The sequence below is a fragment of the Takifugu flavidus genome, chromosome 3, assembly GCF_003711565.1.
Source record: "Takifugu flavidus isolate HTHZ2018 chromosome 3, ASM371156v2, whole genome shotgun sequence".
NCBI lineage: Eukaryota > Metazoa > Chordata > Actinopteri > Tetraodontiformes > Tetraodontidae > Takifugu > Takifugu flavidus.
In genome coordinates, this window is record NC_079522.1 from 1144541 (window position 1) to 1163606 (window position 19066).

Below are 19066 nucleotides of genomic sequence, written 5' to 3' on the forward strand. Positions count from 1 at the left end.
CACACACACACACACACACACAGATACACACACATGAATTTAAGTTAGATTATAATCAATGGCGGGGCCAAATACCCACAGAACTCAACACGCTAATATCGTCTAATCTGTGAGTTAATCTGTTTATGAGTTTTTATTGAGATGTTGTTTTTGAACGAGCCGGCTCTTTGAACCGATCCAAGACAGGAACTGTGAATGATTTTCAAACAATCTTATTCATGACTTAAATTTTGGCAAACAAAACAAAACAAAAAAAATAGTGAATTTTTATTCTGAGGTCAAAGGTCAAGGTCTGGGCAACTTCAGAGGGGACAGTAGATCTGAACAGAACATCTAAAAATACATTTTAGGGATCTTTTCCTCATTTCTTTACACTAAAGTCAACAAATACCCGCACACCGGTGACACATTGTGTTGACATTTGTTCTCTAATATCCAGCACGAGCGATCTTAGACTTATTTCCCTGATTATCCCTTTGGAAAAGTGACGATTCCCACTTTGTTGAAGAGCAAATTGTGACGTCAGACCGCATTCTGTCCTTTGAGCCAAAGGATCGGCTCAGGAAAAGGATCGGGATTCCCAGGCGGTGTTGAGTTTCGTTACATCATTGTTATTTTAAACTTCGATGAGTCAGATTCTCATTGTTGGTTTTGATGTATTTTCCCGATCTGAGTCACGATGCAGTCTGTCCTCCACCCACACACGTCCTCCCTGCTCAGCTATAAGTCCAGACAGCTCAGCCGGGACTCTCCATTCGACCCAGACCCAAATCCACTGACATGTGTTCCGATCTTGAGTGCGGAGTTTGTTACCGGACCTTTAACGCGGGTCGGCGGTGTCCCCGGGAGCTCCGCTGCCACCACAGCTTCTGCGAGAGCTGCCTGCTGCTCCTGTCACGGACGCAGGGGTCCGAGGAGGGGCCCCGGTCCATCACCTGCCCGCTGTGCCGAAACACCACCTCCATATCCGCGGAGGCTCGGGTGAGAGCCGAGCTGCGGGTCGACGAGGCCGTCCTGGAGCGGCTGGTGGCAGCGGGAGTCCTCGACCGGGAGGAGGAGGAGGCGGAAGAGGAGGAAATGAAGGCGGCGGAGGAGGAGCGGGCGCGTCCAGATACTCCAGCCGAGGAGAGCGCGCCGTTCCCGGACAGCAGAGGAGCGCGGCTCCGCCGGTCCTGGAAAAAAGTCTGGCGGAAGATAAACGGGGACCAGGAAGGTACGTGTGAGAGTTTAAACGGAGGTCACTCATATATTTCAGCCGTTTATCTTTCAGTCAAGTTGGATATATTTACAAATTAGTTCATTATCCTGATGAATGAACTTCTAATTGTGATTATGTGTTAAAAGTTAAGCAAAACTTTATTTAACTTTTTAGACCTTTTTAGACCTGAACTTCTTGGTTCATTTATGTTGTGTGCCCTCCCGAAATAGTAGAGAAATCCAGTTTGGGCTGAAACTAAAATTTACGGCATCGCTATAGCAACAGTGGAAAAACAAAACACCAACTCTTTCCTGTCAGGACGTGCTAGATTGCGGCTCCTCCCTGGGGTTTATCCCAGAATATTTGTTAAGTGTACCACATTTCTTTCAAATAGGTTAGTTGAGTGGAGTCTTTTTGTTCTTTTTGCAGACCCTCTCACCAGCACGGACCTCAGCACCCTCACCATGATGTCCTGCCTCATGTTCTGAGGGTTCTGGAGCTTCCCTACCCTGGATAATGTGATTCTATTTATATCATTGTTTCTGACGAGCACACAAAACACTGATGATGTAATGATGTAAAGCACACAATATTTATTCTTTTATATTTATGTATTTTGAAAAAAATCAAAGAAAAAATAAATGCTTTGAAGTACTTACTTCTATGGCTGAATTTATTCAATGAGTCACTAAAAATGCTGAAAACTACAAGGTTCAAACGTGGTTCCGCCAGATTGTGAAGGCTGTTTTTAAAAGGTTAGAAAGCTGCCTTTCACACACACGCCCAGGAAGTGCCTCACCTGGGCTCAGGTGAAGAGCGTTGACTCCAATCAGCCTCCCAACCTGCAGCAGCAGCAGCAGCTCCAGCAAAATGTTGGACTACTCTCCCTTTTCAAGGTAAATCTCACCCTCTCGTACAAATTCAAACTGTTCCCCGTAGCTCCCTTCCAGCAGTGTCCTTGTGCTTCCCCGCAGGCCCTCGGCTGCGCTCGTCTGCGCAGCTGTGCTGTCGTTCACCTCGTGTTTGACTGCAAGAGGTGAGAACAAAGAGGCCGCGGCTTCACAGAGCTCATCTGACAGGAGGTTGAGGGCCAAAGTGCCGCTGAACGTCCATCACAAACCTAATGGACAAGCAGCTGCCTTTAGGGTCCTGGGCACGTCAGATCAAAGCAAAAACGCAGAGAAACGCATCAAAGAACATCCATCCAGTGAATGATGTCCTCCCTATCTCCCTCTTTCTTTCCACTCTGTCCCAGTGACTCATGATGTGTCCAATACGCCTCTGCACAGCCATCAACGTTCTCGTTTTACTGGTCACCAACGTTCATCAAGTCAAACTGGGACCTTTGGAGGAGCTCCAAGTCAGGAAATGTCAGCAACTGCCAACAATCCACCGGGCTTGAGTTACAATCGCAACTTTGCTGACGACAGAAAGTCTCGTGCTGGAGTGGCGGGAATGCGAGCGAGGCCAGCGGGCAGCATTCCCACGAGCCACTTCCAACAGAAAGGACGAGGCCACGACGGTCGTCACAGTGGAGGAAACTCTGGCGTAAAGGCAAGAGAAATCACGAGAAAGTCATCTTTCCAGGAGTCCTCCAGGCTCTGGCAACCTTCTCAAGGCCCGGATGGCACCAGGAAACCCTATGGCAGCCGAGTTCAGAGCTATGCTAGCTATTTGGGGACTTTGCAGCAAATACCAGAACGCGATTATGGTGGTTATAAAGAGAAAAACAAGATGGCCACGATGAGACCGTACGAAGGACTAAAAATAAGCCAGTTGTTGGTCTCTGGACGTCAGCCCGCACCACAAGTACCACCAATGGAAATCAATCAGATCTACTCAAGGAACAAGAAGATCCCGTGGGGACAGTCATATCTGTTCAACCAGCCTCAGAATTCCACTAAAACAGTTAAACCGGCCTCTTTTGCCATCATTTTCAGCAGAGACCAGCGGAGGGGCTCAGCAAAAACCCAAACGCCTGCGCATCCTGCCAAAGGTGCAGAGGCTGGATATGCTGCTAGCAGCCAGGAAGCTGCAGTAAACAGCCACGTTAGCGGGGGGGCGACACATGTTTCCAAACCCACACAAACCTCAAAAAGACTCTTTGGCTACAGAGGATTTGAGCATCTTACGCGTGGAGCCAACAAGGAGCCGTCTAAAGAGGACCCGGGACAGCGGGGTTTCGATAAAGGAAGGTTCACAATGTCAAACTTGTACCCAGCCTTGTTAGCAAAGTACAGGTTTAGCCAAAGAGAAAAACAGGAAGGTGCACAGAGGGATCCTTCCTTGACTGCTCAAAAACCATTCACTCCAGGATCAAAGGAGAGCCACCTACGGGTTCCTGGAAGTGTAAACGAAAGCAATCCGCACCAAAGACATTTCAACACCTACAGAATTTCCAGGCTCCAAGGATTTGACTCTTCAACACATGAGGGAGCCAAACCTTTGATTCACAAGTCAGATAAGCCAGTCAAAGTCCAGAGGGGTTTGGAGGGATTTTTCCAGACAAACTCGCACATCTGGGGACCGGAAAAGGGCCAGATTCACAGGTGGTACAAAGGAACAGGGGCAGGTGCCGGTGACGTCTCTGCGACAGGTGAGATTAGAAGAGAAGACCCAAAGGTGCCCTCAAAGACCAACGGAAGCACCGAGGCGGGGGAGGAATTTACCCTCGACAGATACAGGAAGAACCGCAAGATCTTCACCTTTTTGACACTTCACCTCAACCAAACCCACCAGGAGTTCAAAGAACAAAACCATCCCAGAATCTCCCCGTGTAATTTCGGAACAGCGGGAAACCAAACAGAGGTAGCAGCCAAGCCAGAACCACCCAGCAAATCCCATCAATCCACACGGACAGATGCCACAAACGCGGCCATTTCAAGGGCGCCTGCTCGGCCCGCCGGGCTGTGGTCCTTCAACTACACCGATGTTCTGGGAAAGGCTTCCTTTAGCGGCGTTGGAGTCACCGTTAAGATGCTAGCTGCTGAGGATGCTCCAGCTATGACCCTGCTGACAGAAACATGAGGCCACTGGACCGAAAACGGAGGCCTTCTGATCTCCTGGAGGTCAACGAACCACCAGGCAATAAAAACTATGAATTATGCAGAAGTTGTGTGATTTTTGGCTGTTTTCAGAAGAGACTGGCAAACTTATCCTGTTTTTATAAACCAAACAGCAATGCAAATGGACTAAATTTCCCTTAAAAGATTCTCACTTTGTTTATTCACTTTTTCGGGAAAGATCAGTATATTAGAGACAGATGTGCGTTAATGTTAAATCATAAGCTTAGCGCTCTAAATGCCGCAGCTGCTTTCTTTATCTGAAATGAGAGTAAACCAAAATGGATTCTGGGAAACGACGACAGATCTTTCCTTTCTGAGTATTTTCTTTTCAAATTAAATGAAGTCGATTTCCTGCGACTGCTTCGGTATAATTTCAAAATCGCGTCTGGCATTGGGAAGCAGATGAGGAGGGAACGCAGGGAATGGTTTAAATCTGGACTGTGGATTATGTAATTACCACTGGCAACACGGCATTTTTATTAAATTACATCCTTTAAGTAGCTCTCGTTGCCTTCTCTTTAACCTTAAGATGTGGAAAAAGCATTTCGAACATTTAGCTCAAAACAGGACATTTAAGCTCACATGAGCCTTTTTTCTTAGCTAAATTTAGCTAAATTGTATTCCCATTCCCTGTGTCCTCATTTTTCAGGCAAGCAGCAGCTTTTCCAGCCTGCTGACACGAATTTTCTGTCTCCTCTTTTAAAGAGGATTCCTGCATGTTGGGATTACAAAGAGTGGAAAAACCTCCCCCCCACATGGAAAAACCATTAATGACAGCGTAAAGGAGGAAATGAAGAAAACAGGTCATTATGCTGTTTTCACCCTATTCATTTAAACCAACTTCAAAACATTTTCTACTGGAATCCCTTCAAATTATGCTAATCCGTCCTGTCAATCAAATCGGGAGTTATTTATACGGCGACCCAAAAACAGTAGTTGCCAGGGAACCAGTAGATGGCGCTCGCGTGCTTTGTGTCCTTTCATCTGTTGTCCTCGCGTGGCGTCCTGGATAATGATGACTACGTATAAAGATGATTGATTTAAGGAATGGTCGCGACTTTAAAATCGAATAAATTAGCTTCGCTCTCACTAACCAAGTTTCTAAGAAGGTTTATGGATTATTTATGAGTTCAAATCAAAGTTTCTGTGTTGGATGCAAGTAAAAAGCATCCTCTAGCTTATAAAATGATTTTATACGCTACCCATTTTATAAATTAGCTTCAATATGAAACACACTGCTGTGCTAAAATGCTAACGACATCTTAGATGATCTGCCTTTAGAGAAGCATCAAAAGAATTAAGTTGCCCTATTTCACGTGAAATAACGAGCTTTTAGTCACATTCATCCTCGTTTTCCACCCAAACACCAGTTCAGAGCCGAAAGGGGCCCCGCGAAGGAGAAAAAGGGCGGGAAAGTTCCAGGGACCTGCCAGTCAACTTCCATCAAATTGCAGGTTGTGCTAATCGGGGCCGCCACCTCCGTCTCTCCGCTGTCACCACCAATCCCCGTGGAAAGTGAGGCCGGCGGCGTTCCCATAGAGCTCAGAGGTATTTAGGTGATGTTTGGAAGCTTCCGCGTGCCGACATGTCGAGGCGCTGGCCTGCCGGCTCCTTCAAAGTTCCCCTCTTTTTGTGCTGCCTTTTGTGTGGCTGAGTGTTCAGTTTCCTGTGTGTGTGTGTGTGTGTTGTTCACTGGCAAAGCGATGCCCCCCCTTCCTGCACTCTGAGGGGAATTCTGTACCATGTGTCTGTGGTTTTCAGGGAGCTTTCAAGGAAAAATAAAGCAGAGGCCTCACGGTCCCCCCCCTCTCCCCCGTCACACCCCCCCTCACTCACCCACACCATTTTTTTTTCGTCCTCTCCGGCTCATCTCATATGCAGCCTTGGAGTAAAGGAAAATCTACAACTGTAGCAAACGTTCACTTAGAAGTGGAGAGAAAGGGTGAGACGGTGCTGATGAGGAGGAGGAGGAGGAGGAGGAGGAGGAGGAGGAGGAAGAAGGGGACGCGTTGGAGAAAGGCTTTTTGTTTGGCTTGAGTACACTGTGAAAAAGAGTGGGTGGTGAGGAAGAGGAAAGCTGGAAATGAATTCATCGGCTGTCGCGTTCGCAGGTCGGGTTACGCCAACTGTCTGATGCACAATTGTTTCATTTCCTCCGCTTTCATGCGGCTAAAATGCAAGATAACGTTCGAGCGTTCGATGCAAAAGTAAACCGGCGCGTACGCACGGAGCCAATACGGGAGGTTGCACGCTAACGTGCCACTTGCCTGAAAGAATGGTGGACCGCACCTTTAAAGCGCCATGAAATTTAAATCTGGAAAGTAACAATATGTCAGAGCTGTTGCTGACATCCCATGGATACGTGTGAGGGAAAGGAAGCACTTTGGCGCTACGGAATTCCGCCTACATCAACATTCCCACATCGGCTGTGGGAGCGAAGGCCATTTTCCGCATCGAGTAGCCAGGGAACTTCCTGTCCTGAGCACTAAAGAGGAAGTTATACAGCACCAAAGACTTCCTGTACAGCTAACATCATGTAGCTACACAGATTGTGCACAGTAGAAGCGTTGATTTGTGACAAATACACCCAAATAAAACTGCTGCTAATGGCTGCTGCTGTTTAGCTAAGCTCGTGTGTACCGAACAGGGAGCCCTAGCCTGTCTCGGATGGTTTTACTGCCTCCTGGTGGCTGTTGTAACCCGCTGGGTTCGTTTAAACTCAGGTTAGCTAGTTGGTAGTTACTATTTGAGGCGACTGTAGAGACGTGGTGCAGCGGAGGGGGACCCGTGTCAGTATTTGTATAAATTTGTCAATGCTAAGCGAGTCAAAACACACTGATTAGCATGCTAATGCTACGAAGCGTGTCCTTCCACGTTGGTAAAAGAGGAGCTTTCTCGGGTGGGCCGGGGTGAGCTGGTTCTCTCGAGCAGTTTATGTTGCTACAGCATCTGTTTTGGTTCTAATCTTCTTTTATGAATTATCAATGGGTTGTCCTTTGGGGAGGGGGGGGGTGAACTGGACCTTTTCAGGTGAGGCTCTGCATATTCCAACAGGTTACCGAGTTAGCTTGCGTTAATAATGCAACGGCAGCCACATGATGATCAGATTGACCCGCGCGCCCGCTCGGCAGGGTGCGTCAGCGAGAGGGCGGTCTCGAACGCCACTTTGTTCACGTCGCCAGCAAGATGTGCGATTAAACCCGGTGGCCGCCCGCCAGCTCTGAGCAGCACTGATCTCATCATCGGGAGTGGCGGCGGGCGCCCAGCTGAAGAGCTTTTGCGGGTGACGCGAGGACGCGCCCGTGCAGATGTTCCGTGAAGACGTTCCGCTGGTTTATGCAGAAACGGGGGAAAAAAAAACGAGGGACAGCGGCAGCACTTTCATGCACCTTTTATGAACATCTCCAAATGAGCTCACAATGAAAGAAGCCATCGGTGTCACGATAACAGAAGCCTTTCGTAAACTAAAAGTACCTTCAAAGCGTGTTGAAAACATCATGAGAACGTCTCTAGGAGACATCACAATCCGCACTTTCTGGGCTGAATCTGGGGCCGGGTCCAGCTCCTCCAGACCAATGCTGCCCGAGCCCGTCTGACAGTCATGTGACCAGGAGCAGACTTCTACGAACACGCGGGGGAACCAGGAGTGGATGGATGCACGTGTCCTTTTTCCTTTGATAATCCTCTGGTCAATGTCATCGGCAAACCCGAAGGTTAAAGCGTACGGCCTTTGCTCCGCCCACATGAGCAGACCGCGGGCGGAGAAATGTCGCAGTCCTCTCTCCGTCCCACGTCTAAGAGATCCTCAAAAGACAAACAAAAGACTTGAGGCCCAGAGGTTGTTTCTCGAGGTGCTGACGGAGGATTTGGCACAAATCGTCCGAGCCGCCCGGTGGCTCCTCCGTAATACAGATAAACGATTTCATTCACAAGTTCTGTACAGTCAAGACAAAAAAAAATATACACAAAAATAGACTTGAGTTTGTTTGTTTTTTTAGATCTTTTAGAGGAGCCCTGTTAGTGCTAGCTGCTGAATCGGGGTGAAGACGGAAACACTGAAAAGGACAGACAGGCACTTGTGTGCTGATGCATAGGAGAGCCAAGCATTTAGCGTACTGTAATTTTATGTTACCCTGATGGGGGGAAAAAAGGCTTAAAATTCTATTTCAGCACACTGAAGGGACCTGGAATCCAATTTTGGTGGCCCTTAACGGCAGCAGAGTCGCCAAGCACCACAAATCTTCTTCTCATTAGCAATGGCGGTTGTTTGCTCGGATCTGGGACTTAGGGATTCCTCCTGCTAGATGCTAACCAACAGAATGAAAATGAGGCAAGACAACATTACGTAAAAACACAAGAGATCCCCTTTAATGCGTACAAAAGGTTATTGTTGCAAAGACAGTAAGCTGACTGCTGCAAAGCTAGCATTAGCAAGGCTATTGATAGGGTCTCTATCCTCTACTGTATGTACCGTAAGATATTTAGCATCCTGAGATGAAGGGGATCAAGTGGGACGTAAATGTCTGCCACTAATAGCACTAATGGGATTGCTTGGCTCCATGTCAGGGGTCCTGTCCTTAGCTGCAGTCAGCAGGAAGCTGAATTTATGCACCAGGCTAATATTTTAATCTGGCCTAGCTAGCTATTAAACTAGCAGCTACAAGTGCCCTTTTTTTGTTTCAACTGTGTGTTTAATACTTTATGGCTCTCTTAAAATGAAGAAAAACAATTTCCACGGTAAAACCAGCACGAGTTATGACGAGAAGAGTGCTAACAGTAGCCGCGCTAACATTTCTCACAGTAGACAAGAAGGCCGGCTAGTTTCTAGCATCACCGCCGTCAATCAGCGGTTGCGAAAATGCTGCATTTGTGTCGCATTGATCGAACATCTGGATCCGAATTTTGAATATTCAAATATTCAACGGTTCCAAAATTTATGGCCAAAGAGCCGCCGACAATAAATATGACGTATTCGGGCAACACGACGAGAACGCAGCAAAAGCAAACGCCTGATTTACGTCTTCTGCTGCTTTATTTCCTTAAAAAGCACAAAAAAAACCCTAAAGTCTCAAAGCTCTTTGTAAAATAGCTACAATCTGAAAGTGAGGCACTTTTTCAACTGATATATAATTATATTCATTTTATAATACACCAAATATCCACTTTTGTATCTGTAATCATCAGACATTTAAAAAAAAACAAAAAACTTTTTGTACCTTTGAATTCGATTGGCTCCCACGCGAGTCAGGAGAGCAGCTCGTTTTTGTTTTAACGACATTATTTGGCACACGTCCCCACAAGATGAAAGCAAAGAACAAAGAAAAATGTACATTATACATCAAAGTGCTTCACGGGGGCGTGTCCAATCCCAGCTCTCCGCCGGATTGGCTGCCGCGCGGTCGCGCCCGATGGTTTCCCGGCGACGCCGCGCTGACATCAGCACTCTGCAAGACAGAAAGCAAGAGGAAACGGTTTGGTTACACACAGGATAAACAACCCGGCAGATAGAGGGCGAAGAAATAAATATTATGACACGTCTACGCGCCGACTCGCTCTTATCGCGTTAATTACGACGCGTGATGTCACCGTTTATCAGCCTGCGCGCATGGCGACCCCAAATCGCGCAAAGCTAAACAATAACAAAGCAAAAAAGAAGGGAAAAAAAAGGGCCGAGGGAAGGAGAACCGCTCGCACAATTGACGGGATTAGCAGGAATGCAGACACGGTAGTGATTCCGGGGCCGGGTCACATGACGCCGGGGCCGCTGGTCGCAGGAACCTGCTGACGTCGGGGGGGGGGCGAGCATAAAGGCCACGATTGTAAAGGGGAAAAATCTTTAGGGCCACGAATCGATCGTTCCAGTTAGCAGAGACAATGGTGCATTTCTCAACGTGACCTTTGACCCTTGACCCCGGCTGGAAACGTGGAGCCGAAACCTGCCGAGTCCTGAATTAGAGACACTTAATGACGACTTTTCCCCGGCGCAAACACAGGAAATGACACCCTGATGGGAGACGATCCCACTTTTATAAGACCCCCCCCCCCCCCACACACACACACACACACACACACACACACACCGGCGGTTTGTCTATTGATCCTTCATTTCCTCACATCTTCCCTCCATCTGCGAGCGAGTCCACGTCAGCGAGGATGACCGCGGCCACGAGAGTGACCCCCCCCCCGACTGTTTGAATTGAGAGGGTCGTCGAGGCTGTCGCCCCCCCCCAGACGGTGTCTGGCCAGTAGCAGCTGGTAATTAGAGGAGTCTGGGTCTTCGGGACGTCTCAGCGGAGAGACGGTGGAAATTGAAAGCTTCCCCGACCGTTTGATCGCCGCCTCTGTTATTTTCCCGCCTCCCCGGAAAAGCACGGAAAAGTGGGCGGAGCCTCGACCTGGTTCGTTTGGCTGCGCCTTCATTTAAGATTACAGTGTGTGAGATTCTGGACCCGTCCCAAACACAATAGCATTAAAGCGGCGCCCTGGGGGGGGGGGGCATAAAAACATGATTCAGGAAGGACTGAAACAATCGTACAAACATGAATTAGAAGTTCAATAAATTATCCTAGTGAAGGAAATCCAGGTGCACGTTTCTTATGAGGGGCACGTTTGGGGGGGGGGGGGGGGGGCATAAATGTGCTGCCGACATAAAGAGCGTTAAAACGTCCCGACGGGTCTGAAGGTGTCGCACTGATCTCGTCTCCTCAAGATCGAGTCGCAAATGTGCGTCTTCCTCTTCCAACTACGGGTTCAGGTGGGACGCTGACTTCCTCCCGACCTTTGACCTGAAGAGCGGAGCGACGTTAAAGCGCCATCGTTGCGTCTGATTCCACCCAGATTCAGGGATCCGACGCTGGCGGCCGCAGCGCCGCGGCTCCCGGGTCGGCTCAACTTCGCCGGGATGCTCAGACGCCGGCGCCTCTGTGAACGCTCGCACCCGACGACCTGCTCGGCCCGCGGAGCCCCACCCAGCGGGTGTCACGCCGGCTTCGAACGGCGGTTCACTCAGTTCGATGATTGCTTATTCATGGCAGCTGCAGTCGGCCGGGTTCACGGCGGGTTGCCGCGACCCAGTTCCACAGCAAACCGGAAGGATCGAAAAAAACATCTGCGAAAGGAGCCGCGAGTCCTCGGCGGAAGCTGGAGAACGATTCGTGAACGGGACTTCGATAAAACGGATCGTGCGGCCCAACGTAAAGAACCAACCACGTCGAACCTGCTCACATTCCGTTGAGATTCATCTTAAATGAGAGGGGACCACATCTGGAGGAGGGGCTTTGTGCACCGTCCGAGCTTTGATCTGCAAATCAAAGGTGCAGCTGCACTTCCTGCTGCGTCAGCTCACCTTTCGCCGCCTGGCACCCGCCCACTCGGTCAATAGCTAACTCATTTATCAAGCGTGATGTAATCGGCGAACTGGAAAAGGTCCATTAAAGCAGCTGGAATCGGACCTTGCTCGATAATTTGAGTTTTTCCTGATAAAAACGGCTAAAATCAAGACGAGCGTTTGGCGCCAAATCCCCTCAAATTAAGCGTCTTGCAACACTCGACTGGGCGGGATTGCGTAACGTCCCGGAAAGCGCCGCATTCCCCGAGACGAAACGTTTTTGCTTCTGTTGCGGCTCTGAACGCAGCACAGTCCGCCTTTATGTCGCGCTGTACATTTCCACGTGCTACAGCGGCGCAACCTGCTCCGCGGGCTGCCGACAGATAAGCGGCGTGTACTCGCACCTCTGCTGCTGTCAATCAGACGACAAGCAAACACAACCAGAAATGTGTGTGTGTGTGTGTGTGTGTGGGGGGGGGGGGTATAGGCGTTGACTGGAAGGCCTTGTTTTGGCCGAGCGGGTGCGTTTCGGCAGGAATGTTCGGGGACAGAAGGAGACTGACGAGAGTCGACCACGTTGGCTGTTCCAGGCAATAATGCTAATCTACCCCTAAAAATCCCCCGTTTCTTAACGTTTTCAGGAATAACTCAGCCAAGGTCCGCGACAGGCTCACTTCCTTCAGTCCCAGGAACAAAACTGAGAACAAACAGGAAGTTGAAGCATGCGTCACCTTCCAAAAGCTCCCGTGGCTAAATTAGCCAGCTAATGAGGCCACCATGTCGTCTAGTAGCTTTCAGGCAGACGCAATCCTGTATCACCCTTTTTTTTTTGGTTGTTTTAATATTTTATGACAGTCTACAGGGTGCAGGTGACCTGTAGTTGAATCTTGATCTACTTCTGAACGGCTGCAGATAAGTTACCGATTAGTTTTATAGTGGCCGTAAACCCATAAAGCATCTCCGAAGGTTCTGCCAGGCCTCATCGCGCAGAAATTAGAGCCAAATTAGGTCGATTCAGGGTCCGACAGCCGCGGATTTACGCCGCAGGAGCAGATATCTCAAACCTTTAGTGGGTTTAAATATACCGATGGTGGCGCGGCGGCGCCTGTGTAACAGAAGCCGGGCCGGCGTCCTGAAACACGGCGTTGGGACGCTGTGTCCCCGGACGGGAGGCCCAGGAGTGACGCCAGCAGAAATGAAATGTTCAGAGTGTTATCTCATTCACTCTCTGTCACAACACACACACACACACACACACACACACACACACACACACACACACACCACACACACACACACACACTCCGGCTGCTGACTCAGTCCACCAGTTTATCTCCATCAGTGTGTTGTTGGTGTTGTTCCACCAGTTCAGCAGCTTTTTGACAGTGTGAATCGCCAGCACACACACACACACACACACAACACACACACACACACACACACTTGACACACTTGTCAGTGGGGGTTTCTGCTTTTCCCAGAATGCCGGTGGCTCTGGCCAGCTCGTGGATGCGCATTGATGAAATGAAACACGAGAATTTGTTGCGCCCTCTTAAAGAGGCATTCAGGTGCCGTTCCAACGGTTGGGTTACAACCATCCCGGGGATGTGATACGGTGAGTTTAATCAGCGTGTCGCTCTAAATCAAACCCTTAAATACCATGTTGCCAATGCTAATGCTAATACTACAACGACGAGGCAATAAGGGCTTGATTTTTGGGAGCAAAAATGGCAACAAGGAAGGCCGGATCATGGAACAACGAGCCATCTCACTGCTTTCGGGGGTAAATATCGAGTCTAATATCAACGCTACAGTTAGCATCATAGCAGTAAGACGCGACTTGATGCTGCTGCCAACAGAAATTCAAACAGCTCGTTGTAAATGCAAATTGTGATGTGATGAAAGTTTAAAAGAAGCTGCACAACAAAGGGATGTTTGTTGAGGACTCGAAAAACTTAAATATAGCGTAAATATACTGTAGCTCGAGCGCACAAACTAAAATACCCGCGACAGAAATGTTCCGGGGCTGCTTGGCGGTGGGTTTGCTGCGCTGGCCCGCGGTGACCCCGGCTGTAACCCCGGTGTCGGGTCTCTAATTCTGTCACCCGCATCCACCTCGCCCACGTCCAGACGTGTTTAAAGCACACAGCGTTTCCTCCCAGCGTTTCCAGGCGGTGTTATTGTTGGCGCCGCTCGCTATCACGGAAAAAAAGAAAAGCGGGTGGCCTGCCAATTTCCTCATCTCCCGGCAACCGCTGACAACAAGAGAGACCGCATTAGCGTCCAAATCTCGGTGGAAAACGCGTCAACAGTAGAGGGATCAAACGCGCAGGAGGGCTAACGCGCGTCTTACGCTCGAACCATGTTAGCGCAACACAACACGGGCTAATTACGCTTAATGTTTTGCATAATTAGCCCGAAGATCAACCAGAATCCGATTTTCTGGCACCTTCTGTTGACAAAAAGAAAGAAATCCTTTAAAACGCGTGTTGGGGGAACGTCTGGGCCGCGCCTCCCGTCTGCCATGTTTCATAACACTAAGCAGAGTCGCAGAGATAAAGTGCGTAATTATTAATAGCCCCTTCATACCACAGCAGCGCTAACGCCCCCAGAAGCTGCGTCTCAGGTTACTCTATTCACTTCAGCGACGCTATGTTTAGGTCCAACATGTGCGGTTTTATATAAGCATGTTTGATGCGTGCGTAGGTGCGTACTGTCGCCGGCAGACGGCCAGACGCTTCTGGGTCGCACCAACTCCTGCGAGACGGTTTCTCAGTCGGAGCGAATGTTTTTTTTGAGTACAGCAGCGCAATGACAGGGCTGCGTGGCCACATGTGCCAGTAAACCCATGTGGATGTAAACACGCTAAAATTAAACCTGAAAGTGCCCACATCAACCTCCCGAGTCTTTACATTACAGAGCAAAACAGAAATAAAGCTAACTGCACGTTAGGGGCGCTTGGCCGACCGTTATTTAAACAGGGGCTGCAGTCTTTGTGCGATTCCCGCCGGTTTTGGCGCACACGGGTCAGCCCGAGTTTGTTCTGCCGAGTAAATGAAAGCCCGTCGGAGTTTGTAAAAAGAGGCCTGGAGCACGAAGACAGGTCGACTGCTGCGTAATTTGTTCTTTTAGCTCAACTTTAGCTTGGCTCGGTTCCGCTTAGCGCCGCGCGGTGCCCAAAAGCTCGCCACCGTCTACTGAAATACCCCGTTTAACGAGCAAAATATCCTGGCTAACACCGATATTAGCCCGCAAAAATAGCAAAAACAGCCAAACCGACCGCGCGGCTGCTAAAGTGACGTCCATCCTACTGGTTTGCGGGTGCCAGGCATGACTCAGCACACCACAAACCATTAAGAACCGAGCATTTATTTAAGTGGAGCAGCCAGACGGTGAGGAGACGGCGGAAGCCGGACAAGCCCATGATGTCATCTTACAGACGGAGGTCTGTAACCGTTCACGTTTCCTCGCACGCCGACGCGTGTGCTGTTTTGGAAAAAGCGGCGCTCCATATTCACACCTCCGACGCCGTCACGGGACGTGCGCTTAACGAAACCGGCGGCATGAATACAAACAGTTTCCTTAATGGTCATTGAAACGGGCGACACGCAATCCCCGTTTGTTCGCCGTCTGTCCTCCTCTCTTTGAGGCTGGGAAAGGGGTGGTTGCTAACGGTTTTTAAAAAAAACAGAAGAAGAAGAGCAGATTGATGCTAATCTGCGAATCAATCTTGGATGGCTCACAGGGTAGAACACCCGCGGCCATCAGAAAACCACTTAAGGACCAGAGCGCGTGTACTTTAGCGTTAGACCCTGGATGGAGCCAGAAGCTGTTAGCTCCCCCCTGGCTGGTTGTGGCGCTGACGCGAAGGTGAGACGGCGCTCTAAAGGTTAACGACCGTTCTGGGGCCAATAATGGCAGCGGTGAGCAAACACGCTCCTTCATTCGATCTGCTCTGATGGGTTACATAAGGTGCGCCGGGGATGGGGGGGCTGTTTGTTCTTACCCTCATTTAGGCGGAAGGAGAATCTATGTTTTTGTTGTCCGGCCGGCGCGGCGGGACTGGAAAATGTTCTTTTGCTCGTCTGAAATCAAATTCTTGACTCCTGGACAATTTGGCTTCCTGATCACATCGAGCAGAGCTGCAGAGAGCGTGGTCCCCGGTCGATACGCCAGGATTAGGTAACTGCAGTGTGTGTGTGTGTGTGTGTGTGTGTGTTGCCTATAGTTCCCCTCCAGGCAGCTGGAGTTGAGCAATCCATATGAAGTCAAAGACGGCCCCACCGCTCCTCAGATCTGCTCTCCAACGTGAAACGGCTCTTCATTCCTTACAGATGTCAAATGCTACAGAAAGAGCTAAAACTACAAATAAAAACATTCAGGTTTCCGCTTATTTCTTCAACGTTTTCAAAAGAAAATTAAAAAAAAAACAAACCCAGTAAGTTATGACGGTTGTAAACTCAAAACCTTTGACCTTCGACCTTCATTTCAGGCAATTGTGAACATCTGCAACAAACTTTCCTGGTTTTACTTCCAGCCGTAAAAGCTACTTCCACTTGCAGCTAAATGAATAAACCTTTAGCGTTGTTAGCGACGAAGCTCTGTTCTAATTGTTTAAGCGGAGCAATAAAGTTGTTGACTTTAGCATTAGCGAGAAAGGTGTTGACAGTAAACAGTCAAAGCAAAAACTTACTGGGACTGGGGGTTATTAGCATGTATGATTGCTTTTGTAGCAAAGATGCTAATGCTGATCCTGAGCACGACTAAATGAGAGCTACTTCGTTCCAGATTATTTTTCATTTATTTAAATCATTTCCGCATTTCTACTGTTTGGATATTAGCATTTCCAGATTTTAGCTTCCTACTCTTTTGCTCTGTTTAGCCCACTACCGTGCTACTAACTTCCAGTCCAAGTCGTAACGTGATCAATTCTCAAAATCACGGTAAAATGAGCTAAAATAAATCTCTAAACCGACCCAACCAATGCTATTTAGCCTCTCGTTCACCACCAGCTGTCCGGCCTAAAAGAGCTTAAATCAAACTGTCTGGTCAGAGCAGGTCTTGCTGGGAAAACGAGGATTAGACGGCAGCTCCTCTGAGAATAACTTGACCTCCTCAGCAGGAGCCTTAAACTGGGTTCTCAACTTGCTGTCACCTTCAGCACTTTTGACTGACCCCGGGATCAACTCTGACCCTTCCACCTGATCCACCTGATCCAACCGGCACACACGTGTGTGTGTGTACACACCCGCAAACGCGCCATTCAAACAAACATGGCAGAAGTGCTCGCCTCCCGCTCTGCGAGAAGTGGCTCGTTAGCAGACAGTAATCAGCTTAATGCTCCCCTACGCCCATGGGCGCTAAGCTCTTTACAGACAGACCCGGTTAGACAAGCGGCAGCCGGGTGACGCCGAGGCCCCGGAGGGAGAGAGAGAGAGAGAAAAAAAAACACCCTGTGGAACCCAGTCAACTGGGGCAGGATTTATATAGGAGGACAAGAGCCAGGGATAGTGAGAAAGAAAAAAAGAAAAGCTCAAAACTTTTCCTCGAAGAGCGAGGAAGGAGGGAGGGGGCGAAGTGGACAAATAAGGAGGAGAGTGTGTGAAAAGAGGGAAACACTCCCTCCTCCTGCTGTGGCCTCGGTAACCCTGGAGAGCTGGTGGGAGGCTCCTCCGCTCTTTCACACAGCGCTCAAAGCTGTCCGGGCCCGGGATACATCCCATACCGCAGCAGACAATCGGCACTGTGTGTCCAGGATGGGGCTCGTACGGGAGGCGGGCCCGCGGCCAAGCTAGTACACCCAGGGGTTACCCAAGCCGTGGCGCTAACAGCCGATACAAACACTCAACATGCCATACAGGCGATTTACGAGGCACCTAAAGGGAAAATAAATAAATCTGCCGGCGTTTCCTATCTTCAGACTGAAGGAATCGCTTTGTTCCGTCAGGTTAAAAGAAAGAAAGTGTTGATCGTTGCGAGCACCAAACGTAGCTTCATTCTATTGAGCAACAATGAGGCCGCGTATGACGGACAAAACAAATCGTTTGTAAATACGAGCGACAAAGATCTCTCTCTCACGAAGAAAAGAGGCCTTTCCGTCCGCACGCTAACCTCCGGAGGGTCACGCACGCCTGCATTGCAAATAAAATTCCCATTGAAACCTGCCGCTAGCATACAACAGCCACCCGGCACTGTTTACACACTCAATTATAACATTTTTCTTTAACGTGCGCAAAAAAAAAAACACATTTACGAAGTCTTCGCTTCTTTGAGGGACGAACAAAAGCGTCAATCTTCTTTGCTAAGCGCATGTGACAAAAGGAGTCAATAAGAGCCACAATCAACGCGGAAAAAAGAAATAAATCATTCATTCCAGCCAAGCCGGGGCCGAGAAAACCTGTCGGCTTGGACCCCCCCCCACAAACCCGCCCCCTTTCCTCGCCGGCACACCTGTGGCGTGACGCACTTGTCGTCCACCAAAACCCACTCTACTTTCATTCATTCCTTCATTCAAAGCAGCTGGGGGGGGGATAAAAGAGAAAAGAGAGGAAGAGGAGGGGAAAGTGCTTTGTTTAATGCCGCATTAGCGACTGAGCTTGGACAAACGAGGCGGGCGGCGTGCGCGTCTCTGCGTCTGTGGTGGCGCCGGCGAAGGTCACCGGCGCCGTGAGTTGAGGAGCTTTTGGCTGATCCCGTCTTTCTTGGAGGTGATCATCTCGGCTGAGCCGCCTCAGGTTTTTCTATTTCGGAGCAAAGCTGCCGCGACACTCGGGATTCTAACCCGCGTAAGCGGGCGTTTATCCGAAAACATGCCCAGGTGGGCTTCCTTCGACAGGTCCAATGGCTCAGCTCCACGACACACACATATTTCGTCTGCCCGGCGGCGCCTCTTTGACCGGCCGAGCTGCCAGGACAATTCATTCCGCCGCCACCGGACTCTTGGATGTGAGCGCCTCATGCATGGGAATGAGGCACCGCCGAGTCAAAACATGACTGAGCCATTAGCCGAGGTTTTACTACCTAATTACCGTTGGCTGGGTCGGGCAACGCACCAGCAACACACACCAGCTGAAGAGCGCTTGGACGCAAAGCCCTCGAGCAAGGCGCTTAGACAGACGCGGGGCAGCAGAGGGGATTTGTGGGGCGAAAAAATAAACCTCGTACGACAGCTTCTGACACGTCTCGTTAGTGATTCCCGGCGTGCAATCGTGACGTCACCAGCTCGCCGTCTAAAAACGCCCCCCTAAGCTCTGAAAGTAACGTGGGCTTCTTTGCTAACCCCCCCGGGGGCTTGAGTATCAAACCAGCAAATAAATGCATTTCTACGAAGAAAACGCCGTTAGCACGTTATCTTTAGCCACGCGCTACCTTGTCACCAAACACGTCCACTGTGGACGATGCCAGGACTGAAAGCACCCGTGACGCGTTTCTCCCGCCTTGACCTCGCCGTCAAACGTCACAACCACGCAGTTTCCC

General features: G+C 49.5%; 3 protein-coding genes and 1 long non-coding RNA gene across 4 annotated transcripts in view; 2 read left to right on the plus strand and 2 right to left on the minus strand.

The window, feature by feature from the left end:
• Positions 1–108: 108 nt before the first annotated feature.
• On the minus strand, positions 109–2314 carry LOC130522029 (uncharacterized). Its single transcript, XR_008949530.1, has 2 exons — positions 1998–2314; positions 109–1184 (listed from the first exon to the last, which is right to left on the minus strand). It is a non-coding gene; the product is annotated as an uncharacterized LOC130522029 (long non-coding RNA).
• Positions 781–1852, plus strand: si:ch73-335l21.4 (E3 ubiquitin-protein ligase-like). The gene is made up of 2 exons (XM_057025937.1): positions 781–1213; positions 1628–1852. Exons 1-2 carry the CDS (start codon positions 781–783, stop codon positions 1684–1686), a joined length of 492 nt encoding a protein of 163 aa, XP_056881917.1. The 3' UTR covers positions 1687–1852.
• Positions 1926–4309, plus strand: LOC130522027 (uncharacterized). Its single transcript, XM_057025936.1, has 3 exons — positions 1926–2094; positions 2173–2234; positions 2454–4309. The coding sequence occupies exons 1-3, from the start codon at positions 2069–2071 to the stop codon at positions 4223–4225; spliced, it is 1860 nt and encodes a 619-aa protein (XP_056881916.1). The 5' UTR covers positions 1926–2068; the 3' UTR covers positions 4226–4309.
• Positions 4310–7638: 3329 nt separating this feature from the next.
• Positions 7639–19066, minus strand: part of si:ch73-335l21.1 (insulin receptor substrate 1-B) — a 28971-nt gene continuing 17543 nt past the window's right edge. Inside the window, exon 4 of the mRNA XM_057026487.1 lies at positions 7639–9707. Within this exon, the coding sequence (XP_056882467.1) occupies positions 9700–9707 (8 nt within the window). The 3' untranslated portion in view covers positions 7639–9699. The remainder of the gene's footprint in view (positions 9708–19066) is intronic.